This window comes from Mesoplodon mirus (assembly GCF_964341445.2).
Source record: "Mesoplodon mirus genome assembly, chromosome: 10".
Classification (NCBI taxonomy): domain Eukaryota; kingdom Metazoa; phylum Chordata; class Mammalia; order Artiodactyla; family Ziphiidae; genus Mesoplodon; species Mesoplodon mirus.
Window position 1 is genome coordinate 31,790,776 of NC_138986.1, and position 27,396 is coordinate 31,818,171.

Genomic DNA, 27,396 nt, shown 5'->3' on the forward strand with positions numbered 1-27,396 from the left:
CAAAACAACAAACAACCCAATCCAAAAATGGGCAGAAGACCTAAATAGACATTTATCCAAAGAAGATATACAGATTGCCAACAAACACATGAAAGGATGCTCAACATCACTAATCATGGAAGAAATGCAAATCAAAACTGCAATGATCTGTCTCCTCACACCTGTCAGAATGGTCATCATTAAAAAATCTACAAACAATAAATGCTGGGTTGTGTTGGAGAAAAGGGAACCCTCTTGCACTGTTGGTGGGAATGTAAATTGATACAGCCACTATGGAGACCAGTATGGAGGTTCCTTAAAAAACTAAAAATAGAACTACCATATGACCTAGCAGAGAGAAAACCATAATTCAAAAAGAGTCATGTACCACAATGTTCATTGCAACTCTGTTTACAATAGCCAGGACATGGAAGTAACCTAAGTGTCCATCGACAGATGAATGGATAAGGAAGATGTGGCACATCCATACAATGGTATATTACTCGACCATAAAAAAGAAATGAAATTAAGTTATTTGTAGTGAGGTGGATGGACCTAGAGACTGTCATACAGAGTGAAGTAAGTCAGAAAGAGCAAAACAAGTCCCGTATGCTAAAACATATATATGCAATCTAAAAAAAAAATGGTTCTGAAGTACCTAGGGGCAGGACAGGAATAAAGACACAAGCGTAGAGAATGGAGATGAGGACATGGGGAGGGCAAAAGGTAAACTGGGACAAAGTGACAGAGTGGCATGGACATATATACACTACCAAATGTAAAATAGATAACTAGTGGGAAGCAGCCACATAGCACAGGGAGATCAGCTCGGGGCTTCGTGTCCACCTAGAGGGGTGGGATAGGGAGGGTGGGAGGGAGATGCAAGAGGGAGGAGATCTGGGGATATATGTATATATATAACTGACTGACTTTGTTATACAGCAGAAACTAACACACCATTATAAAACAATTATACTCCCAATTAAGAGGTTAAAAAAACAAAAGGAGTAGAATTTAAGACTAAGCAGCATAGATGTGAAATAAAGTGCCTGAAGGAGAAAGGTGAATATTGGGTCTTGGAATAGGCTTCACAGAGAAGGAGAATTTGTCTAGAGGTCAGGTTTCAACAGTTGGAAATAAAGGTAGGAGAGAAATTCAGAGTATGCCTTGGCAAGTCAGTAGACCTTTTTATCTGGGACAGGCAGCTATGACAACTAATGAACCAGCTACACATACTGCTACCTTAGGTGCACATTGTAAAGCAAAATATCTGTGTATTCTGCTTGGTTGACAAATGTGTGTTTGTATTCCTTCCATGCAGTAGAATTCAAGCTGTTTATAAAAAATCAAAACAATGATAATAGGAGAAAATTGCCATCTTGGATAGAAATGTAGAGTACTAATGTTTATGTATATTGCAGATAAGCATTCAGTTCTTTGAAACAGTGGTCCACAACCTTTTTGGCAGCAGGGCCCAGTTTTGTGGAAAACAATTTTTCCACAGATGGGGTCAGGGACGGGGGGCGGATGGTTCAGGTAGTAACGCAAGCAATGGGGAGCGGCAGATGAAGCTTCTCTCCCTTGCCCGCTGCTTACCTCCTGCTGTGCGGCCCGGAGTTGGGGATGCCTGCTTTAAAAGAAATTCAGGGAATCAGACTGAAAAGTTCGAGCAGTTAAGCTCTCTCTAACCTCAGTTTTCTTATTGTGAAATGAGATTGGATGAAGTAACTGTGAAAGCTCTTTATAATGGTATTTAAAATCAATTATTATTTTAGAACAGCTCAGAAAAGTCCTGTGCTTTCAGCTGCCTTTTAATGCATTCACATAATGTGCCAAACATTTTAAAGTACTTTAAATATACTTCATTTAATTCTCTGATCACCATCATAAGGTGAATATTTTTATTTTAAAGAGAGGAAACTGAGACAAAATGAAGTTAAATAACTTGCCTGAGGTTACACACCTGTTAAGAGGTGGGGCTGGCGTTCAAATCTATGTTACTACCTTTCTGCTGTGGTACCTTTCTAGGAAACTGTTGAGACTTGAAGATTCTCATGAAAGGTGGTACATACCAGAATCTGGGAGAGGAGAAGGAACAATTTCACCTTACATGCCCCAACACATTTTTTTTTTTTTTTTTTGCCACACTGCACAGCATGTGGGATCTTAGTTCCCTGACCAGGGATCAAGCCCATGTCCCCTGCAGTGGAAGCGTGGAGTCCTAACCACTGCCACCAGGGGGGATTCCCCCCCACCCAACACACACATATTTTTATGTACTTGCATTATGAGTTGTGTCTTGGTTCCTCTTCCCCAAATGATGACCATTTTTATTTATGGAGTGAGTTGTGAAAAGCATGAAGGCAGAAAAGAAGTTGTGAGCCACTGGGTCTTATTGCTGTCAGAGCACACTCAGGCAAGTTTGATTACAGATTAATGCTTATAAAATGTAATAACTTGGTCCATTTAATGTATATCATTTAATATGCCTCCTGAGTATTTGATGTGTTTTCTTTATGAGATAAGAAGAAATGTACTTTTTTGTTTGCCTTTCTGAATTAGCTTACAAGGTACATCAGTTTTAGGTTTTTAAAGAATAACTTCTCTGGGTTTTCTGTTACAATTTTCTTTCTCTACTCCTTGTTATTCCCTATCTCATGTTTCTTTCCTTCTTGTCTTGATGGCTTTATAATGTCTATTATTTTAAAATAATGAATGCCAAAATCTTTTGAATGTTAATGTGTGTAAATAGTTAATGGAATAAAGTGATTGTAGGTTAATGGGTTTTATTTTATCTGGCAAGAAATCCATTGGGTTTTCTTATTTTGAGACTTTTAGCATTTATCAGCCATTACTCATTTAACATTGCCTCTCCCTTATTCTGTTGTCTTCATGTAGAATTCTGGGGAGGTATATATGGACCCCTTCTTCTAAATTACATGTCTGTGAATTTCTTTCATAGTGTTCATCTGTCTGTGCTGTATTCTGGATAATTTTTTCAGATCTACCAGTTCACCAGTTTTCTCTTTAACTGTATCAAGCCCTGTCCATTTGGATTATAATTTAATTAGTATAGCTTTATTTCCAGATGTTCTAATTGGTTCTTTTCAGAATCTGCTTTTTGATAGTTGCTTTTTCCTTGATATTTTAAAATATTCATTTATTTCTTTCAGCATATAAAAACATACTAACTTTGTGTTCTGTAGTTGATAATTCCATTGTCTACAGTCTCTGAATATCTGATTCTGATATCGTGTCTAATGTTCAATAATAGTAACTTGTTTTCTTATGTGTTTTTGATTTTTTTGATTATACTTGTTGGGATTTTATCTATGGGAATCATTTGCTTTAGCCAGACATTTGGGTATTCCAATCCTGGACCAGTTTAAACTGAATTCTCTCTTTTGTCGTTTTGGAATAAAAAAGATAATGTTATTAACAGTCTCCAAATCTGCTTGAGGGCCATGTCATGGTAATTTTTCTCTCTCTCGTTTCTTGAGGTAGTGTCTGTAGATCAGTAATTCTGCTGTGGAATAAGTTACTAAGTGTTGTATTAAAGAAAGATAGTAGTTTATTTAGCCAAATAATTTTGATAAACATCAGGTTGAATGGTGATAAACAAGTTTGTTTCTTTTTTTTCCACCATAGAGCTTCTCAGGGTATCTTATATGCAAGTAGGAGTTGTGATGCTCAGTAGTTGTGTACATTAGGCAGAATTTTCCTTGTCCCACTCTACTCCCTTTTTTGGGGATTTGGGTGTATATGTGAAGCATCTCACGGGACCAATGGGAACAATAGAGCATACTTTGGCAAATATAAGTCTGCCCCCTGATACCCTTGGCTTCTGCATACTGCCTTCTCACTGGCTCGGCCTTTGTGTTTACACACTCTGTGGCTCTGTGTGTGTGTGTGTGTATCTATCTTGTATTTAAACTCCCTGAAGGAAGATGTGGTTGTATCTGGTAATCTTTATCCCCAGAGTAAGACATTGTCGTTGGGTAGAGCTCTTATATCTCATAGGCCACTGGTCAGTGTTCTTTGGACAAGTTGGACCAGGTACGTAGTTCAGTCTAGAGGGGTAGATTCATAGGACTTTTTTTTCAGGGGGGGAGTAGGTTTCCTTTTTATTTTCTGTGTCTACCATTCTAATGTAAACTTCCTGAGACCATGTGTGTTTTATTTATGGTTCTTTCCTCAATGTCTTAACATAGGAACTGATATATATTAGACACAGGATTAGTATATGTGGAGCTTTTCAGCCTGGCAAGCCCTTGTGGTCATCTGAGAGTTCATCGTTCTGTAACCTCCAGTATCTTTTGAATAGAAACTGGTTCTGTCAGACTTTATAAACATCCGAAGTGAAAAGTAAGTTCTTTTGAATATGCTATTACTTTATCTTAAAAGATCATTTCCTTGTTTAAGATTCATTTCCGATTCCACAGTCTTGGTGAAGCTATGATATTTCTTTCTTTTTTTTTTTTTTGGATAATTTAACTTTTTATTTAAAAATAAATTTAGGCTTATAGAAAAGTTGCATACACCCAAAGCTATGATATTTCTCAGATGCTGTTACTATTCCATTCTTGGTGTTCCTCCATGCACTTTGTACGTGCATCTTTCAGTACACGCCTCATAGTATTGTTGCTTTTTTGTCTTCCCAGCCAGTCTTTGAGTTCATTGAGGGTGGAGGTGCTGAATGGAAGCTTAAGTAATACGTGTGTGTAGTTAAGATCTTATCAAGCATTTAAAATATCTATTTCCTGGAGAAGGGAAGGAGAGAATCATAGAGAGGCAGTCTGAGCATCTAGAAGATATTTTGGTGTTTGTTAGATGTGGGCTAATGAAAGACAGTTGGGAAGAGAATTCAGCTGTGATTGAGTGAGGCACTTGGTGTGGCACTTTGACATACACTCTCTTACTGGGTTAATTTGACCCTCACAGTGAGCTGTAAGAGAGCTGTGATCTCATCTTACAGTTAAGGAGACTGAGTGGTTCGCCCATGGTCACACACGTCCAGTAATAGTAAACAGCTTACACAATGTCGAATGAGGGAGGGACTGAGTCTGACTGCAGCCCCATGCGGACGCGTCCTCCCTCTGCTGCCTAGCGGTACCAACACCAGATTGCGGTGGTGAGCTTTGCAGATGTTTTAATCTTTTAGGGGAATGCTGTCCATGAGAGCATGTTTCTATTTTTGAAATGGAAACCAGTGAGAAAGTATGATTTATTAATAAAAATCGACTGTAAGCCAATGTCAGAATGTGTTTTTCTCTTTGAACTGAGGTATGTATGTATAGACATCAGTTGTTTTGACTATCCTTTTTTTTTTTTTTTTTTTTTTTTTTTGCGGTACGCTGGCTTCTCACTGCTGTGGTCTCTCCCATTGCGGAGCACAGGCTCCGAATGCGCAGGCTCAGCGGCCATGGCTCACGGGCCCAGCCGCTCCGCGGCATGTGGGATCTTCCCAGACCGGGGCACGAACCCGCGTCCCCTGCATCGGCAGGCGGACTCGCAACCACTGCGCCACCAGGGAAGCCCTGACTATCCTTTTTACCCTAATTTCAAATAGCATTACAACCAAATAAAATAGCATGAATCTCCTTCGACGCTGTCACGTTTCTCCATGATTTCTATGGCCAATCAATTTCAGCAGTTAGCTTATTTGAAAGTAGTTGTCATTTAGTCAGAGGTTTCCTAGAAGTAATAAGTTTGTTTGGAAACTATATCTGATTAAAGGCCAACTTCTTATATAAGCTTCCATTGAGTTCTTAGTGTCTTTCTCTGCTTTATAGCAGATAGAATATCTTCTGTGGCTCATTTGTACCTCATTATAAATGCATAGTGTGTGATGAACAAGTAGATAGATGTGGCAAGAGCTGTACTAGTTTTCTCCCTTTGTTATCTTAGATAAGGATACTTCCTAATTACAAAGTAGGCACTGAAATTATAACTATGGTCAGTCATTATGAGCCTGAGTGGGTAAATGTCACCTCATTTAAAATAAGTATGTCACACAGAGTACACTGTAATATTGTATTTTTAGTTGATTCAACAAGCACCTATTATGCTGGGTAATCTACTCACTGGAGATTGAGGAGTGAACAATGTTGTTGAAATTAATGTCAGAGAAAGCGAAGTCTATCTTAGATTATTGATTACCTTTGAAATATTCTTTGCTGTTGTTTGCAGCCAAATCTCCTCACATCTACTCCAGGCTCTTATGAAGAAGAGATAAGGATTTTACTGCACATTTAAGAAAGTAACAACCATGATATGAGTCACCTTCTCCTCATAAAGTTAATTTAAAATACCTCCAAACTCATTCTTAATTATTTAGATTAATCATTGCATGCAGACCAGATAGTGAAATTCAGAACCTTTCGTTTTAAAAGTTCAACACAAAATTTCATGTAAGTGAAGTTAGTCATTTTTCATGTTATGAAGCTCTCCAGCTTATAATAATAAGAGCCAATATTGGTTAAACCCTTACTATGTGCCACACACTGTTCTAAGCTCTCATTATGTATTATAACTCACTGAGTACTTACCACATCCTGTGTGGTATATTCCGTTGTCCCCATTTCACAGATGTACAAATTAAGGCAAATAGCAGTTAAGTGTCTTGTCCCTGGTCACATAGATTATAAATAATGGAAAGGTATTTAAAACTTTGGTATTTGGAATCCAGAGCCCAGTACTCTTATTTACTACAGTATTATTTGCATGTACTTAAACATGTGGACACATAAACACATATCTGTTTTACATGTACTTAGTCATTTTTTGAATCTGTAGTGATGTGGATAGCACATTTCTTGAAATGTTGAAATAATGTAATCTGTGTGGCATTCTCCCTTTTCCCTCTACTATTTAATGTAATTCTACCTTTTAATAAAAAAAGTTACTATAAAATGTTTGATAATAAAAGTTGCAGATTCTCCTTCGCAGGTCCTTCAGGTATGGATTTCTTACCTGTGGTTTAACAAGAGGAGGAAGAAAAGGTTAGGGGAGAGAAACACACTCTTGAATTGAGTTTCTGTGAAGACTTTATCTTTTGAAACCCCTTATCAGAGTTGTCCTGATTTGAAATTGAAATGTCTTTTATATCTTGTTCCATTTTTAAAGATGTTTGTATGGGAAACATTCATTTTCACACACTGGATGAACTAACTAGTAGACATTTTGATAGTATGAGGGCATTCATCTTGAAGATGAACAAGTCTTCTGGCTTGTTCCTTTCTCACTCTCAGTCCAAGGGTTGCTTATATCCACGCAGGGCAGGGAGGCGTGTGTCTAACCTGACTTTGCGGTTGGGGGTTCCCAGGGCCGTGCATCTTAGTTGGAGTCACCACTTTATGTTTTGCCATTGATTAAATAATGAGCTTTTCTTCTATGGCTGTCACAGGCTTTTGTATCTCTGTTGATAGCAGCTTCTTCAATTAAAAAAAAAACACAACAAAGCAAGGGAAAAATAGGTTAAATCCTTAGAGACAGCTGATTTACTGTCTCAGTTCCTCTCCCTTATATTTTTAAGATTTGTTCTAAAGAGTGAATCATTCTTGAGAAAGAGTGTAGCTTGTATTGAAAAACATAATTTCTACTCTACAAATATCTTGGAACCAAAATCAAACCTAAGTGCTAATGGGATGAATCGTGTTAGGATACATTGAGAAATGGAGCTAAATGATTTTCCTGGGGAGAGTATACCTTGTAGACGTGACATGAGCCATCTTGAGGAACTGAGGGAGGCAGCTTGGACATATTTTTGAACTATTTGATAAATGAATAAATGAACTCTTAGCATTTTACTTTTTTTAGTTTCTGAAGTATGGACATGGAGTAACAGTAAAGCATAGGGGCTGATCGTGCTTCCGTTTTAGAATTTATGCTTTATGTGTGCGTTGGGGGAGTCTAAAGTGAAAAAGTTATGAATCACTTTTTGGTATTGTTATAAAAGAGGATTGGAATATAAATATTTCATATTAAGTGATGCTAAATAATTTTATTTGATATGATGCCCTTGGTTTACAGTACTCATGGACTCATTAGTGCTTGAAAAGTAAAGATATTGTTCTTTTTCCTCAGAAACGTGCTAAGGGACAAGTGTTATTTGACAGAGTGTGTGAACATCTCAATCTCTTGGAGAAGGACTACTTTGGACTTGTGTTTCAGGAGAACTCTGAGCAGAAAGTAAGTGAAGTTATTTCAAGTTTGTTTATATCATCTTAGAAAAATACTGTGGGTAACCTGTGTAAAATTTAGCTTTCAAATAACTTATTTTATGTTTTTACTATGACATATTTTATGTTCATGGGAGAAATTTGGAAAGATTGAAAACTTGTGTTTTCATGTATAACTTTTTGCTATTGTGTGTTTGTATGCTTTTCTACTTATATCGTAAGCAGACAGAATGGAATATCTTATACTACATTAATTGTTAGAAACTGAAAGAACTGGTTTTAAAATTTTTATGTTGAATGTTTAGCTCTTGAATTCCCCTGTATTCTAGGAATTAAGCTTGTCTGAAAAGCAGGGAAGGAGGCATATTAGAAGAAATGTCAAGGGAACCCATTTTTACTTGTCTGGAGAGAGTGTTTGCCTTGCTGAACAGATTAGTGGTTGTGTGGGGTGAAGGTGTTCCTTGCCCTGTGGTGTGGGTTATTGGGGGCAAAAAGAAAAGCAGAGCCCCGCCTGACTCAGGTGGTAGATTTGACCAGCCAGGACCCTGTGGAGATCTGCCTGGCACCGGGAGTGTGTTGAGATTGTTTCTGCTCCAGGAATTTCCCCAGTTACTACTAAGCAGGATCATCAGAGTGCTCTAATGCTTGATGCCAATTCCAGGGACCTTCAGGGCTTCTCCGTTTCATAAACATATTAAAAAGAGAGAAATATTTACCAGTTCTGGCAATTAACCAGACTTAACCTCTAGCCTTGTGTCTTAGTCAGTTTGGGCTTTTGTAATAAAGTACCATAGACTGAGTGGCTTATAAACAAGAGACATGTGTTTCTCATAGTTGGGGAGCCTAGGAAGGTCAAAATCAAGGTGCCAGCCAATTCAGTGTCTGGTGAGGGCCCCCTTCCTGGCTCGTGGACAGGGCCTTCTCATGGTGTCCTCACATGGTGGAAGGAGGGTTACACCCTAAAGTGAAGCCCTTTTAAGTCTGTTAGATGGTGGCTGTGGGCAGACTCACTGTGATCGTTCTGTCTGAGGATGCACAGGGCACTTGGTCACAGTGCACTTTCCAGCACCTAACATTCACATCACAGTCAGTTGGTAAGATGGATATAGGCTGTAAATTTTATTTACCTGCATGCCATCATTATGTGTATTTATACATCCTGGTAATGAAATATAGGGTACTAAGAGTGATAATTATATATAAATTAAATTTTCTCAACTTACTTAGTTTGAAATCTTTGATACCTAATTTGTGGTTTAATTCTACATTTAAACTAAAGACAATTAAATTGCATGCCTGCCTGCTGAATAGTGTGTGAGCATTCTCATTAGAACTCTGTTTAGAGTACTTTTCTTAGAAGTAATAACATATTAGACATTTGACTAAATAAACTAGGTGCTCTTTTTAGACTTTAAATTATAAGGTAGTCTTGATAATGTTTCCAACCATGTGCCCTTCTCTTGGCCCTCAGAGCTGCAAAAGAGAAAGTGATGGAAATTTGACTGTCATTACCCACTTTTTCTGAGATTATATTTTGGTACATTCACAGGAGCATTTAATCTTTTTAAAAAAGTAAGACCATCTAATATGTTCTGGAATATGTAGAATAACATGTTCTGTTAGTAGAAATAGGATATGCTATATTAAGACATACGGTATTTCTGGAACAGTAGATTTGCGTGAGGAAGAGTGGTGCTTAGATAGAAGGATTCACTATTTTTTATTTTGCTGATTCTTATGTGTCTAATCTGTATCTTTCACCTGGATCTCAGACTCATATACTTCACTGCCTACTGGACACTACACTCAGTTGTCTTAAAGCAAACACGTCATCTTCCTCTTAAACTTCATTTGTTCCCTGAAGAGTGAGGAGAGGTTCCTTCTACTTTTTATACCTCTTTTCATTGCTTATCAGTCAGCGAGTTCTGTCTTTTCTACCTGCTAACATCTCTCTTCTGGTTCTCTTTGTCCACAGTTCTTGCTTTGGTTTAGGCTCTTGTCATCTCTTGCTTTGACTATTTTATTAGCCTCCTAACTGGTCTAACTGTCCAGTCTTAGGCCTCTGTGATCATTCTTCACCTTGCTGCTGGATCAAACTCTCGAAGGCATATCCCATCTTGGCACTCATTGGCTTCAAACCATTTAATGGATACAATTTAACCCTCTTAGTGTGAATTACAATCTTGGTCATGTGACTTGCATCTACTTCTTTACCTCCATTTCTCAGTAACCTCTCACATACAGTCCATATTGAACTCACTCCAAATTTCTCTCCTAAGGGGAGCTTTGCCAGTCCGTACTATATCTGCTTGAACATACTATCCCTTACATTTGGAATATCCTTCTCATTTTTTGGTATCTGAATGTCTACTCTTCCTTAAGATCCAACTTAGGTATCCTACTCTATGAGATTTTCCTTGACTCTTTTCCATCACCATCCCTCCTGCCCGCAACTCAAGGACTGAGTTGACAGTTCAGTCATGTAGACATTTAGCACAAACCTTATTTGTTTATCAGTCTTTCTTCCCATTGCTCTAGGGACTTCTTGAGGGTAGAGGCCTTACCTTTTATCTGTGTAACATCTGTATATCTAGACATTATCAGATATTTTAAAAATACTACCTGTGTGCCATCTCACATCCATTAAGATGGCCACTATAAAAAACCAAAACAAAAACCCCAGAAAATAAAAAATGTTGCCGAGGATGTGAAAAAATTGGAATCCCTATGCACTGGTGATGGGAAGGTAGTATGGTGCAGCTATTAGGAAAACAGTATAGAGGTTACTTAAAAAATTATAAATAGAATTACCAGGTGATCTAGCAATCTTACTTCTGGGTATATATCCAAAAGAATTGAAAGCAGGATCTTGAAGAGACATTTGCACACCTGTGTTCATTGCAGCATTACTCACAACAGCCAAGAGATAGAAGCAACCCAAATGTTTCCTGATGGATGAATTGGATAAACGAAATGTGGCATATACAAGGTGTGGTGAATGGAACGTTATTGAGCCTTAAAGAAGGAAATCTTGTTCATCCTATAACATGGATGAACCTAGAGAATATTATATTGAGTGAAGTTAGTCACAAAAAGACAAGTACTGTATGAGTCCCTTATATGAGGTATCCCTAGTCAAACCCATGGAAACAAAGTAAAATGGTGGTTGCCTGGGAGTGGGGGGAGGAGAAAATGGGAAGTTGTTGTTCAATAGGTATAGAGTTTGTTTTGCAAGGTGAAGAAGTTCTAGAATCTGTTGCACAACAATGTGATATAGTTAGCGCTACTGAACTGTACACTAACAATTGGTTAAGAGGGTAAATTTTTATGTTACGTGTTTTTTACCACAGTTAAAAAAAATACTACCTGTGTGCAAACCAGTGTACTTCCGCAACTCTAGCAGTAAATAATTAAGACACAGACCCTGCCTTCATGGATGTCCCCACTTAGTCCTAGTTGAGAAGACAGAGTTAAAAAACCTGAATTACACAGTTACTGAATTTTGATTACTGTTCTACAGGAAAGATTCAGGTTACTAACGGGAAAGACTTCTTAGGAGAGCATGATGCTTAAGGAGAGATCTGAAGTGTGAGTGGGCTTTGGGCGAAGGGACATGGGAAGCACACACACAGGGCCCTGGGCAGGAATAGCTGACCGCTTGCTAAATGGAAAGACATCTGCTGTGGTTAATGGGGGGAGACTGGATATTGATAAGGGGTCAGATTATGCAGGGCTATCTAGGCTATATGTCTATATTTCAAGGCTTGGGAGATCTCCTTTATCCTAAGAAAAATGGTTAGTCATTGATAGGCTGACACAGTGATGTAAGACAACCAGTCTTGCCTTTAAAAAGGTCTGAGAGAGGGAATATGAGCAGGTCTGCTCACCCAAAGCACAAAAGTGTAGCCTCAGTTGAGGCTGTGGTAGTGAAAGTAGACGAGCCAATGATTTAGGAGAGATGTGGATTGCTGTTGACTGTCCGGCTGAGATTGGAGATCATAAAACTGTGATGGCAGCAGAATACATTGGTGTGTGCTTCTCTAATTGCTCTCTGCACCCTGGGTATAACAGTGGAGAAATGGGGTATTAAAGGGGAGTTGGCTATGTTCACGGTGGTTATGGTTAGAGGGCAAAAGATTGAGAAAACTGGAGATCCTGATGCACAGGTTATCAAGCTGATCATTCATAGGATCACAGGAACATAATTGAAGCTGAAATGGGCTGATAGGCTGGGAGAAAATGGCTGAGACCAAGGGATGAAAGTCCAAAGAAGTCGACGGGCAGGGAGAGTGAGAATAACTGGCTAGAAGACTTAGGAGAGGAAATGATTGCATCTGAGAATGGAACAGTGACATCTAATGAGGTGGAGAACTCTGTGTGGTGACACGACTGAGTGTTCAGCTATGAAAAGGGATGGCTGAGGTCAAGGAGAGGCTAAGGTCATTAGGACAGAGACCACTAAGATAAGGTTAAGTTTGGAGGGGTTCTCCAGAAGGTTCTCATTGACAAAAAAGCTAATACTAAACAGGGAACTCATAATTCCTTATTTTACTCTGTAGTTTCTCTTACAAAATTCGAGATGAAAATGCTCACAAAATTAGGCACACACTTTGTTATCTAGGCTTTAACTATAGAACAGTGGGAGAATAAACAGCAGTGTCCTTTCTGAAATACTCACTTTTCAGGAAATCAGTGCTCACATGTGATTGGGAATATATTTAATCATTCATATATAATCTGATTTGCCTTTGTAACTTTTGTGTTGTATATATTTTGTTTTGTTCCTTCTTGCTTATGTGGACAAAATCCAGTCCTCAAGATGTCTGGGCTAAAGAACTCTTATTTTTCAAATTTAGATTTGTATCGTGTCCTTTTTTTTTCCATAGAAAATTATTACTATTGCACCAACTCAGCTCATGCGATTTCAACAATAGGATACAATAGGAAATAGGAATTTAAACTGTTTTTTAAAATGCTGAATATTATCTGTATTTATGGACGTTTTCAGTCCCTGATCATTTCAACATATTATAATGTAAAGCCATGGTTATTTGTATGAAAATTTTCCATGGAAAGGAATATCTCATCTTATTTTAGTGTAGTGCTGTGTCTCTCATGGTTGGAAGCCTTCCACTTTACTCTTGAGTATGAAAATCTATCATTATTAGTGTTAGAACTTTTTAATGTCTGTAGAAAACTCATGCAAACTTTACTATGGAAAATTTCGTTAGAAATATGTGAAATCAAGCAGCCTGTTATTCTTTTATACACAGAATTCCCAGTCCATATAGTTCTTGTATTCATGTCTAAATGGAACCATCATTAAGGATTTTGGACTATCTTTAAAGGGAAAATATTGTCTTGAATTTTTGATGTTAACAGAGTTTGGCATCTAGCCCGGGATTTTAATGTCATTTTGCTTCAAGTCATATTGAAAGGGGAGCTTGTTTGAAGCGTAGTTGATATCCACAGCTAACTTTGTGAAAATTGATTAACGCATTTCTCTGATGGCCAGACCATTTCCTCCCCCAGAAACTAGAACTAAAAACTCTCGTATTAAACTGTTTGTCACATATAAACTATTCTTTAATAAAATTCTATATTCAATCCAGTTACACCTTATAATACCGCAGACAGGTGTTGGGATCATGTTCTCCCAGATGCATAGTGAATGTTTCACTGTAACAGAGGGCCTGTAAGGTTTCTGCTAACACCAACGTGATGGCAGTGTTCTTAGACTTAATTTAGACAGAGGTATAATAAAGGGGATCTGCTTCAGTGCTATAAATTCTTTTTTTGTTTGTTGTTTTTTTTTTTGCGGTACACAGGCCTCTCACTGTTGTGGCCTCTCCCGTTGCGGAGCACAGGCTCTGGACGCGCAGGCTCAGCGGCCATGGCTCACGGGCCCAGCCACTCCGCGGCATGTGGGATCTTCCCGGACCGGGGCACGAACCCGTGTCCCCTGTATAGGCAGGCGGACTCTCAACCACTGCGCCACCAGGGAAGCCCCAGTGCTGTAAATTCTTAAAGGAAAATGCAGATTTTAGACAAAATTATTCTTTACTTTTAACATTTGGTAATAGGGTGTGTGTTGGATTAAGTTTAATTTCTCTCATCTGGCAAAATTGACAAGCACCAATTTTGAAGGCATGGCTAGGCATTTTAAAAACTTCTAACTTGGGTTTCTGCTTCTCAGAACAGTGTTTGAAATGTATGATTATAAAAAACAGGCCTATAAAGGAATCCAATAAATAACATTCTCAACATATTAATTTAAAAACTTGGGATAAATTCATCACCAATATCTAATCCCTACTGTGATTTCAAAATATTGATTAGTATAAATGATATTTTAAGATCTGCAACTACTCTAATGTGCTGTGGAAATAGTTTTGATTCCTATGAGTGACAAAGCTAAAGGCACTGCTGATATTAGCCAGGTTTTTTTGTTTTTCCCCCTACATTCATAATTAATAGTAATGCTAACTTTCAGCTAAAAGTTAATGAAGATAAAGATGTGACATTTTTTCCCCCCACCTGATTCACAGACTCTTGATTTCATGTTCTAAGGTGATTTATTAACACTGACATTCTAGGACCACATTTTAATTTTAATTTACTTTTGTTGGAAGCCTGTGATAGGATTCTCTAAGGAGAAGGGGTCTGATTTTTAATCTCATCTGGCCCATGACTACAGTGAGTGTAGTTTTTGAATCCAGAGTCTGATTTATTAACTTTTTGTGGGTAGAAGTAGTCACATAAATATTAACTTCCTTATATATGTAATATATCTCCTTTGGAAATAAAAAATTATGGAAGAAGGGATATATACTGAAAGGTGATAGAACAATTTAATTTTATCATTGCCCGAAAACGTCTACTATTAAAGGCACTAGATAAAGTCCATTGCATGTGTACTTACTCTTCACAAAGCATTTGAATGAATGTTTGAAGAGAACAACCCCATGGGGTAGATGATATGATCTTCATCTTGAGATTGAGGAAACCGAGGCTTAAAGAAGACAAGGAATGAGCCCAAGGTCACAGAGTCGGTGGAAAGCCAGAATTTGACTCCATGTAGTTCTGATTCCAAAGTCTATGTATGTGGCAGCCGAATCTTTAAAAAATGGGAATGGTGCGCTCTAAGCTGTCATGGTGTGTGTGAGTGTGTGCACTTATGTCATTCTCTGTTGGCTTTTTCCATCTTTTTGCGTCTGCTTGATCCACCCAGCACTCCTCAAGTGTCCGAACCAAGAAATTCATTTTTATTATTTATCTGTTAAAAAGAGTTTTATGTCCACTATTTACTTACAATTGATAATGCAGATAATAGACTGATATTTCTTTTAAAAGTCATGTTAGGCATTTTTGGTTTTTTTACTTAGGGATTTATGACCCTAGGCAATAAAATTGTATCCCACTCATGATCTAAGTGCTCATTGGAGGTAATTATTCAAATAAAAATAAACCTAAGACAAATAATATAACCTGTGGTCTTTTAAATTGATCACAGCATGGGAAGGGAGGAGACAAGCAGTGGGCCACCAGCCAACAGGTATTAATTTAGTACTTACACTGGTTGCCTAGAACTGCCAAGTCCTGTGAAGGACGCAGGGAATAATGGTCTATCCTGGCCTTGCAAAGACCTCCTTACTCCTGGGTGGGAATGGAGTTCACAGTGTGGAAGTGGGTGTGGTTAACAAATGGGTACCAAAGGGCAAACCAGGTCAGTGGATGCAACAAATTCTCTCTGCTGCCGCTGTTTAATCATATCAGGTAAACTCTGCCCGCTCAGTTTTTGGATGGGCTCTGAAATAAAGAGAATAAGCCTCTTTGGTCATAATATTGTGCCTGGCAATGTTGTGGAAAGTGGCCCGAGAATGACAGCGAGTCTGAATGTGGTTAGCTGGTGCACAGAAACTTATTACTCATACTCCTGGGTCTGCAGAGCCAGATTGACTCTCTGCATGCTGTGCAGAAACTGTCAGGTGACTTGTACGAGGCCTTGGTGCTTCATGTGAGAATGGACAGTGCCGGGTGGCTGGGACACAGGGTTACTTCTTGGGGTTACAGGAGATGATGCTGCTTCCACCCTCTTCCTCCGAGAACAGAGAGGTCTTTTTTTGTCGTTGTTGTTGCTGTTCTGTGATAGACATCTATACCAAAACACGCAGTGAAACTGGGGATTTGGAAGGGGTGTGTCTAGGCCTTTAATAAGACCAGTAGTTTCCCCTCCCCTCTCTTCTTTCTTCTGTGCTTATGTTCTGCGGGATTTTTTTCCTTTTCAGTTTGGCACGAGTTGTGTCTGCTTCAGTTTTTCTTGCTGTGGTTGTTACATCCTTGGACGAAATACCAAAACACTTTTGACTCTCCTTCCCTCTCCCCCAGCCACTCCCCTGTCTGGGCCAGAGGCTGAATGGTGTGTTTTTCTCATTCTTGTGCCTCATGATAGCCCACCATTTGGGAGCCAGCTGTTGCGTGGACAGCTGCTGCAGGGCTGGGAAGCTGAATGCCAGGCTCTCTTCTCGGGGGAGAATTAGAGCTGCTCCTTGACACAGCACTGGAGGTACCGTGAGAGGGTCCCATTGGCCCTTCATATCAGTGGGCCATGCAGCTGGGCCGCCAGTGCTATGAAACTTAGACCAAGCTCTGGTAACTCTTTGTTGAGAGGGTTGAATATAAGCAGTGTTAGAACAGAGCCATGCACACCTTGGATCCTTGCTGCCCCGAGTATAAGCCCTGAATGGTATAGTAAGACCCGTGGGGGTCTGTGCAGCTTTGCTTTCAAAGCATCCTGTTGTTACTACTTCTTAATAGTGTGTAAGTTAATGTTCCGTTGTACCCATTCAACATATCGTTAAGATAGTAGGTTATAATTTTCTATGTAGCAGTAAACATTTTAATTGTTTGCTTTATGTATCTGAATAAAATTCTGTTTAAATACAGATGTTATAATACATGATTTGGGATGCTTTTAGAATGAACGAAACTTATTTATTCTAAAGCCAATTATTTGAGTCAGTTTAATATATCTCAAAAATGTAATTGTTCTATTAGTGAAGATAAAGTGAACTTTAATAATGACTTGAGGATAACGTAGGAGAAGTATAAAAAATAAACATATATATAGTATATACATAAACACACACACACATAAGCAAATTTTTTTTATTGGATACATCTTTTGCCTGTAGCTTTAAAAAAACAAATATTTAATGTCCTTAGAGGGTTTGAACCTAGTAGTTCAAATTTGGTCTTTTTTGCTTTAAGATATTATAGTGGTTTCCTAGAATCTTTTTTTTTTTTTAATTTTATTTATTTATTTTTGGCTGTGTTGGTTCCTCGTTTCTGCGCGAGGGCTTTCTCCAGTTGCAGCGAGCGAGGGCTACTCCTCATCACGGTGCACTGGCCTCCCACTGTTGCGGCCTCTCCTGTTGCGGAGCACAGGCTCCAGACGCGCAGGCTCAGTAGTTGTTGCTCACGGGCCCAGTTGCTCCACGGCATGTGGGATCCTCCCAGACCAGGGCTTGAACCCGTGTCCCCTGCACCGGCAGGCAGATTCTCAACCACTGCGCCACCAGGGAAGCCCTAGAATCTTTTTTAACTTTCTCAAAGGGTGGAAATAAAGGAAAAGTGAAAGGGAGCCCCTTAGGATTGTGACTTTCAACTTGGAATGAAGTTTTAAAAGGATGTTTAAATCTTACAGGAAGGAAAATACTGGCTCCAATCTGACAGTACTTCTCCATGGCCTTGTACAGTTGCAGGCAGAAACAAAGTTTAAGGAGGAATTGGCTTTAGGAGTTGAGATAATTGTGTTTGATTGGGGTATGTGTACTTGTAACCAATAGTTTCCAATTCACATTTTATCCATGAATAAGAGCAGTTATTGTCCTTGACTGAGCTCTCATTTCAGCGTCCACAGGGGCTGTTTGCTGGCAGTACTACTATAGAATAAAGACTAGATGTAGATGTATTACGTCTCGTCATTTGGGTAGATGTTTGATTTCACATCCAAGAAAATAAGGCCCAAGAGACCCACCTTAAAGTGTTTTAATATCTTATTTATAACACACACACAAACACGCATTCAAAAACAAACCAGTACTGAGCCCAGTGGAATGCTAGTAGCTGTTTGCATAGGACTTTGTTAAAATGTTTACACTTAAGTAAGTATGTGAACTGTAAACTGTTCCATTTTGGACTCTGGACTACTTCTTATGGGTTAATTAACCTTTTTTTTCACCCCCTGCAGAACTGGCTAGATCCCGCAAAAGAAATGAAGAGACAGCTGCGAAGTGAGTATTAAATCATCATACTTTGAAGTTATCAAGTTAATCTTGACATCTGTGTTTTTCTGTCTTTACTGAAATTCACAGGAATGTAAACTAGACTAAGATAGTGATAGAATGATCAGCTCTGTTTTGCATTCATATCATGAAGGAAGTTGAAACTCAACAATATTTCTGTAGAATCATGACTGTTTATTTTGGTCATGGCTTAGGGACTCCTGGTCAAGAGGTTGTAGACTCCTCTTCTTAAATATTCCCTCACGGTGTCTACCACTGTGAAGCAGCACCTGATCTTTATCTCTGGGGGAAAGTATGAGAAGCTGCTTTTCTGTCACTTTCCCTTTTTATATGCAGTGTGCCCAAGAGAGCCCTACTACTCTTGCTTTGTTTACTTGATTTTGGCTGCGTGTCCAATTAGTTGAATTAGTAAGCGTGCCTCTGGCTCCAGAGGCATATGGATACACTGCTTCTGGATGTCCTGGAGTGAGGGTTTGAGGAGTGAAGGCCATGGAAAATGATCCTTCGAGTCCTCTGGGGTGTTTGCCTTCTCTCCTCCTTGGGCCACTTTTTGTGCTCTGAGTCTGGGTTTGTTCTTAGTTCTGTTTGTCCCTTTCTTCCATTTCCCCATTTGTTCTTACTGTCATCTCCCTAAGTGACTTATGTGTCCCACTCTATCTAACCAGCTTCAGTTCCCTCCTGTGGCTGGTTTTGTGATATCTGCATCACGAGTCTTTATCACCTCAGAACAATCTCTGATAGGGGATCTGGCTACTTAATGTACTTCAGGGTCTGTGAATGACTTAAGCAGGAAAAGGAGGGAGCCACAAACAGCTGGACTGTTCAGACAAGAGAACACAATTCTTACCAGCCCTTTGGACGGTGGGCCCCAGAGCTGTCCAGGGAGAAGCCATTTCCCTGAGTGCCAGCCAGCAGGATGCTCTTTGCACTGTTGGTTTCATTTCCCTACTTCTTTAGAATTCCCAACTTATTTATTCCCAACGTCAAAACACTGGAACACATCTATGCTTTTCCCTCCGGTTCCTTTCTGTCTACCTTCCATCTCATTTTCAGTTCTCCACATTTGTTTTCTTTATTTCTTTTTCTTTCTCTCTCAAATTAGTAATAAGTTTGGGAGTTTTCCCATCATTTCTTTCCTCCTCTACTCTCCTTTTTTTTTTTTTCTTTACTGAGTGTATACCTTATTTTTCCTATTTCCTCTCCTTGTAGACTCATCTTTCTTTTCATTTTTCAAATATCTTTGATTAGACTGACCTTCCTGATTTGCCCAGGACTGTGAGGGCCTGAGGGGTTTCTCAGAATGTGGGACTTTTAGTGCTAACTGGGGTGGTTGGTCACCCTATCTTTTGACTTTGACGGTTATCCCTGGCTTTCCATCCTTCCCTCCCTCCCTCCCCCACCCCTCTGCCATGCATTTATTAGCTTGGTGTTTCATCCATTCATGTTTGCTTCATAATAGAAAAGGGGGAAAGTAAAGAAAAGGAGTAATTAGACAGAGATACATTATGCTTACATTATGGAAGAAACTGTACCAGAAAGCTTCGGAACTTTTTCTAGTCCCTTCTGTGGTTGTTAAAACTCTGCAAAGTGCGTGAATTCAAAAAGGTATGGATGCTTGGTTCTTCCACTTTCTCTGAAACCCTACTTGCCAAGTGACCCAAACCATGGACGGAACAGGAAAACCTCTGAAACATGATTGATGTTCCATTGAATTTGTTTCCTATAGTTTTGCTTTGGCTTCTGTTGGATTATGTTTGTGTGCTACTCACTTCAGAGTCATGGAGCTGTCCTAACTTTTGGAAGGCAAGACTCTTCTTGCTGATTATGAATCACGGTCTTATGTTTTGATTAATTGTGAAGGTTTTTTTTTTTAGAGTTATTTCAGGACTTTTGCCCTTGTGGTTTGGCAAGAGGAATAACAGTAACACAGCATTTGGCATTTTCAAACTATTGGAACTAGTTCCCTAATGGAATCCTGTACCGTCCTAATCATGAAAGTAGGCTGAGGAAATGAAGTTTTAGCTGTTGCATTTTACCTCTTTCGGCTTGTGTTGAAATGGATGAAAGAACTGTTTGTTCTCTCTTAGCCCAACCTCTGCTGTGATTTATTGTCATTCAGTTAACAGAGGTAAACAATCTTTTTTGAGTTACTTTTGACAACTGACAGCCTATCCGTTTCTGTGTAAAAGTTGCCTAAAAATCTTTATTTTCTCAAATGTACACAAATAAGACTATATAGATATATAAGGCTATATATCTTAGGCTTGCCTGTATTAATATATAAACAATCCATAGCTAGATAGACTGTTTATATAGCTAGGTAAAAATGATAATAATCCATAACTAAATAAAAAGTTTAGCATTATTGGTACAACTTTATCAACTTTAGAATTGGAAATAGAACCTGAAATATGTGTTCTATTAGAAACTTATCCCTGTCGTCATATCCAGGTAAGCATGTGCTGGTGTTAATACCTAGGAAACAAATAAATAAAGATCCATTAAGAAATGATATGATAATCCTGTGATGACTTTGCTTAATTATGGGTTAGTAATTACCTTGAAGAAGTACATATGCATCACAGCCAACCTGGTGCTACTGGCCAAGAAATGGCATGTCTCTTAATACTCAAGAAGGTTCTATATCTTTTTTATGATGTTTTAAATGTATAGAGGGAACTTAAATCTGTTTATTAAATTTGGCAGGTTTGCGGTATTAGTAGAATAATGATGTACTGAGCCAAAATCCAGCAAGAGTTCTGTGTATTCACAGTAGCTATTCAATAACTCTTCATTGACTTCTGAGTAGGAGAAAAGTTAGCATGTCTATGGTGAGAAAAGAATAAAATGACCCATTGAACAAGAGAATGGGATTCAAGAAATTTTTCTTCAAGTCCCTAAATGAAAGCAACTGTGAGGCCTTCAAATATGTGTGAAATGAAATTACACACACACACACACACACACACACACACACACACAGTTTTTATGTTTTTATTTGGAAATAGCATGAACTTTGAGTATAACTCTGAATTCAGACCTTTGGAATTATTTTGATCCCTTTACGAAAATAATACCTGCCCTGTCCCCAGAGTTGAGTGTGTTTTTTTTTTGTTGTTGTTGGTTTGTTTTTAAAGCCATCCGAAGCATGATGAATCAAACATAAGTTAAATGGTAATGTATACATAGCAGTGTTTTAACTTTTGTTAAGTCATTATGGCATGGTTGTTTACTGTATTCACGAATATTCTTAAGCCTACTTTATAAAACCTGGGAAATATTTTTATTGTCTTTAAGTATTGTTACGTTTTATCACTCTCTCCCTTCCAATAGCCCATTAATCATTTCTTGAATAGTTATAGTGATCATTTGATCATTACTCCTCTTCCCCCAGCAATATAGAAATCCTAAATTTCTTTTTTTAAAAAATAAATTTATTTTATTTATTTTATTTTTGGCTGTGTTGGGTCTTTGTTGCTGAGCGCGGGCTTTTCTCTCATTGTGGCAGGCAGCGGCTACTCTTCGTTGCGGTGCACGGGCTTATCATTGCTGTGGCTTCTCTTGTTGCAGAGCATGGGCTTTAGGCACGCGGGCTTCAGTAGTTGTGGCGCAGGCTCAGTAGTTGTGGCACACGGGCTTAGTTGCTCCACGGCTTGTGGGATCTTCCCGGACCAGGGCTCAAACCCGTGTCCCCTGCATTGGCAGGCAGATTCTTAACCACTGCACCACCAGGGAAGCCCTCTTTTTTTTCTTTTAAAGTGTGGAGAATATTTGGCATCTAGGGATCCTGTGGTTAAAACAAATCTTATCTCAGAACTATTACATGAAGTTTATATTAAAATTTTTGCATACTAGATCACCATATAAAACACTTGTTGACATACCAGTAAATGTTTATAAAAAAGTGAACCTATTATTCTTTGATGATGGGTTATTTATGGAATTGATTTTTACTTTATTTTTCTCTTCATTTTTGTTTTGTAAATGATATCTTCTTTAAATTAAAAAAATTCTCTAAATTGATTTGTAGCAGGACTGATCTATACTATTTGAACATTGACCTTTAAATTTTATGAGTATAAATGGTGATTGTGTTGGTTGCATAAATAATCATGATCTTTAATAATTACAGATCTTCCTTGGCTGTTCAGCTTTAATGTGAAGTTTTATCCTCCTGATCCTTCTCAGTTGACTGAAGATATCACCAGGTACTTTACATTTATACTAAAAATGATTCTTTTTTATTTTATTTTATTTTTTTTGCGGTACACGGGCCTGTCACTGTTGTGGCCTCTCCCGTGCAGAGCACAGGCTCTGGACGCGCAGGCTCAGTGGCCATGGCTCACGGGCCCAGCCGCTCCACGGCACATGGGATCCTCCCGGACCGGGGCACAAACCCGCATCCCCCGCATCAGCAGGCAGACTCTCAACCACTGCGCCACCCGGGGAGCCCCTAAAAATGATTCTTTACTTACAGCTCTCATTTATTTCATTGCCCTGGGGGGGAATGGTGGTAATTTTAGGATTAAAACCAAAACATTTTTTCTTAAGCTGAGTTTTAGAAGTTTCCTTGGAAGTGGATATTCCAAAATAGTTTGAAATGTTTCTGGTTTCAGAAATTTTATTCACTTTTCTTTAACTTCCCATTTATATTCAAGTAATGGAATATTTTTTTAAAATTGCAGCAGGGACTTCCCTGGTGGTCCAGTGATTAAGACTCCACGCTCCCAATGCGGGGGGCCCGGGTTCTGTCCCTGGTCAGGGAACTAGATCCCACATGCCACAACTAAGACCTGGCGCAGCCAAATAAATAAATATAAAAAAAAATTGCAGCAACTTTGTTTCCTATGTTATACTTTCAAAAATCACTGGTATTTATTAATATTTCAGATTTTCATACTAAGATAGTTTTTATCGTGTAACCCATGTGTGCCAGTGTACTAATCTCAGCTTACAAACGTTATATAAAGGTAGAAAAATGAAAAACTTTATAAAAGTTAATTTTTGGAAGTCTCTTGAACTGTAATTTTTACACACACACACACACACACACACGCGCGCGCACACACACACACACACACACACACACCTGCTCCCCAGGATAAAAAACTAATAAGGTAGGCTTTCTTATGTAAGAGTCAGTAGCTATTTCTTTTCCATCTCCTCTCAGATTATCTGGACAATACAGACACATGCTTAAATTGCAAATAAAAGTTTCAGTTTATGAGCAAGAGAGCATTTACTGATTTTGAGAGTGACTAAGTGTTTGAATGGGAACAAGGAACATTTAGAGTCCACGAGTACCTTGATATCTTAGCCCTATTAAGCTGGGTATCAGCGATTGGAATTCTTAGCTTTGGTAAGAGTAGGTCTATAGAGTGATTTGTATATATTTTAAAAAGATTATTCACCTGGCCAAGGAAAACTGCATTCTGTATATATACTCTTGGAAAATTAGAGGGTGTTAGCTGAAGACTCTGTTTTTGATTCCAGTGGTTCCTGTGTCCTTGACATTTTCTGCTAGGCCAGTTTTGTCATCAGATGTGAAGTTGGGTAGATATTTAAGCAAGTGCGTGATATCCATGTGAACTAGGAATAATGGAGATTTTTTTCCAAGATTCGATAAATGACAGACCTTTTTTCCCCCCCTTTACTGGTTATTGCTGAATAAGGATTTACTGATAGTAATTAAGTTTTTATTGAATTAGCTTCAGCTAGTAAATAATAAATAGCAGCTTTTGTAACTACGCAGTGAGCTGCTTAGAGCATGAAACTTGACAGGTTGCCGTGCGTAGGATACGCACGTAGGCCTCACTGCGGGAGGGCCTTTGAACAGTGCACATAACTGGGACTTTGTGACCCAGTGCCCTCTTTGTACATACATTCCTCCTTGCAGTGATTCATTTGGGGATGATAATCCTTTGGTGATTGCAACTTTATAACATCGGTAAAGTGCTTTGGTTTTCTTTTTGAGGGACCTTGAACAGTCTCCCTACGTGTTTGGGGAAGAATGAAATAGCAGTCTAGTGAGCTAACTAAAAGCCTGAGACCAGCCTGTAGCTTTGCAGCCTAAATATTACGATTGAAATCTTCACTATGACTTGAGTGAACATCTAGAAGGTGGGATAGGCTTTTGAGGAGGGCAAGAACACAGTTCAGAATTATGCCTGAAGAATGATCTGTCCTGCTGTATGAAGGAGATGGACTTGGGCAACTCAGGAGGCTGTTGCGGCTTTTGTTTGAAGTTTTCGGGCCTTAGCCGTAGGCTTTAAAAACAGAAGAAAGGATCAATGTGAAAAGTAGATATACTAATATAAGGAGGAGCAACAAGATTTTAGTATAGATGGAATCTTTGTGTTCAGGTCTTAACAGTGCTGTAAGATGTGGAGAACTAGTGATATTGTTGATTAGACCTAGAGAATTTGAGGATAACGTGGAATCGTAGTTTACAATTTAGTTTGCTGAAATAAAGCCGTGATGCTCATGTTGTTCTAGGGGTCAAGGAAACACATAATTCTCCTTGGAAAGAGAGCTACTGCAGTGCTTAAAAATACTCAGACTGTAGTGATAGTGAGATGAGTTTCATTCTTAGAAACTTATGGAGCACTCGTCATGTGGCAAGTACTTTGCTAATAACTGTGGGCTTATGATGATGATAAACAGAATCCCTGCCCTGCCTGACAGGAGATTTGGGTGGTAATACAGGTGTAACTGAGGGATGGCTGATGCCGTGTTCTGGGACATGCTCTCTGACACAACAGCAAGAGCCCTGGACCACAGGCAGCGTGTCCCTTTGAACATGGCGGGGGTAGAAGCAAAAGGAGGGCGGAGCCATGACACCCCCGCCAGGCAAAAGCATCCACAGGAAGAAGCCACCAGCCAATAGGAATGGCAGTCTCTTCAAGAATGAGGGAAGGCGCTGCCATTTTCTTGGGAGGAGTCAGTGGTAACCTTAGCAAGTGGTTCAATTCAAGACTAGAAATTAGGTTTTCAAATGTTAACAAAAGGAGTTGATGGGGGACCCCCCCAACCCTCATAAAATATAAGTAACGTGTTTTTGCATGTTAGTAAAAGCCAGAATCTTTTATAACTGTGTAATAATCCACTTGGAACACTGAATGATTGTTATTATAACTAATAATAACATTATGATTATGGCTACTAGTTATTGATTGCCAGGTACCATGCAATGTCTTTTATTTATATTATCTAATTTTTTATCCTCATCTTTAAAGGGAAATAGAGTTCTTCCCATTTTACAGGTGGGAAGTTAGACTTAGGCAAGTAAATTAGCTTATTCAAGGTCACATGGTCAGCTCTGCCAGGCTCTGAAGCCCATGATTTTTCTACTGTAAAAACTGAATTAGTTGCCTCTTTAGATGGGGTAAATGGGCAAGTAAGGGCTTCCAAGTAGAGACTGACTTATGATTGTTGTTAAAGGGTCTCGGGAAAAGAAATTAGTATGAAAAGCGTAGAGAGGATAAAGGGTGGGTGACCTTAGCTTTTCATGTAAATCCTGAAGAACTGTAGCTATTTCTTAAATTTTATTAGTCTTTATAACTTTCGAAGAGCACGCTAATTTTGATTACAGTTTTAAATCCAAGGAGACTGTCTAAGTGATTAGAATTTCACCTGCAGTCACAAAACTCTTTTTTTGTAATAGTAAAAATACACTGTTGCCTGAATAGCAATTCAGAATTTCCACTCTATTACTTTGCCCTCTAGATGCATTTTTTATAAATAAGTCACAAGTTTAGGAGTCCATGGAGGAAGGTGGGCTTCTTATTACAAAACACTTCTTTTGTTCTGCATTTGAAGAATGCCTGTATTATATGTTTGTTTCAGAGGACTATCAGAACCATATTTATGAGCGCTACAATCTTAACTAACTGTTCTCCCACGCTTTTGTCCCCTGTTCCTCACAGATACTTCTTGTGCCTTCAGCTCCGGGAGGACATTGCCTCAGGCCGCCTGCCCTGCTCTTTTGTGACGCATGCCCTCCTGGGATCGTACACACTGCAGGCTGAACTTGGGGACTATGACCCAGAAGAGCATGGCAGTCATGACCTCAGCGACTTCCAGTTTGCCCCTACACAGACGAAGGAACTGGAAGAGAAAGTGGCAGAGCTGCATAAGACCCACAGGTCTGTAGACTTGCTTACTGGAGAGAGTGACCATGGTGGGTTTAAATGGCTTCTCTTATAGCATTTGCTGGACATTTGAGCATAGTTGATGGGATTATTCATTAGCCCTTGTGGAGCTTCACCTAGTGTTAGTCAAGATAACTTGGAGTCATTGAGACAGGCTTCCATTGTCTTTATGACTGGAATATGAGGAACTGTGCTCATGAGACTAAATGTTTTCATTTATTAAAAAAACTTCCTGGGCTTCCCTGGTGGCGCAGTGGTTGAGAGTCCGCCTGCTGATGCAGGGGACACGGGTTCGTGCCCTGGTCCGGGAAGATCCCACATGCCGTGGAGCGGCTGGGCCCATGAGCCATGGCCGCTGAGCCTGCGCATTCGGAGCCTGTGCTCCGCAACGGGAGAGGCCACAACAGTGAGAGGCCCGCGTACCGCAAAAAAAAAAAAATTACTTTTCCCTATGATATCTCCTGTGCCCTATTCCCAGTCCTCTCCCTTCATATACACACGTGCACACACATACACATACACACACCTGAAACAAACATACCCACGTACTTGTTTGGCATTGATCATACATTTCTTCTGCCTTTTAATTATTTTTATTATTTGATAAGAAAGCCAGGGAGATAATGAGGCATCAGGATTTGAGTCAGAAATGTGAGTGTAATGGGTGTTAAGGGTAGTAAATCTACAGGTGGTTTCTGTATCCACAGAAGATGACTTTTGGTTTAGCTGAGGGTTATTAATTACTGAAATACCATGTTACACTTTGAGAACTTTTATATC

General features: G+C 39.1%; 1 protein-coding gene across 15 annotated transcripts in view; it reads left to right on the forward strand.

The window, feature by feature from the left end:
• EPB41L2 (erythrocyte membrane protein band 4.1 like 2) overlaps window positions 1-27,396 on the forward strand; it is a 275,854-nt gene that overhangs the window by 125,363 nt on the left and 123,095 nt on the right. For all 15 annotated transcript variants that reach the window (XM_082633258.1, XM_082633264.1, XM_082633256.1 and 12 more), the window contains 4 exons: window positions 8,065-8,169; window positions 18,412-18,454; window positions 22,599-22,674; window positions 26,392-26,610. In XM_082633258.1, coding sequence (XP_082489384.1) covers window positions 8,065-8,169; window positions 18,412-18,454; window positions 22,599-22,674; window positions 26,392-26,610 — 443 coding nt within the window. The remainder of the gene's footprint in view (window positions 1-8,064; window positions 8,170-18,411; window positions 18,455-22,598; window positions 22,675-26,391; window positions 26,611-27,396) is intronic.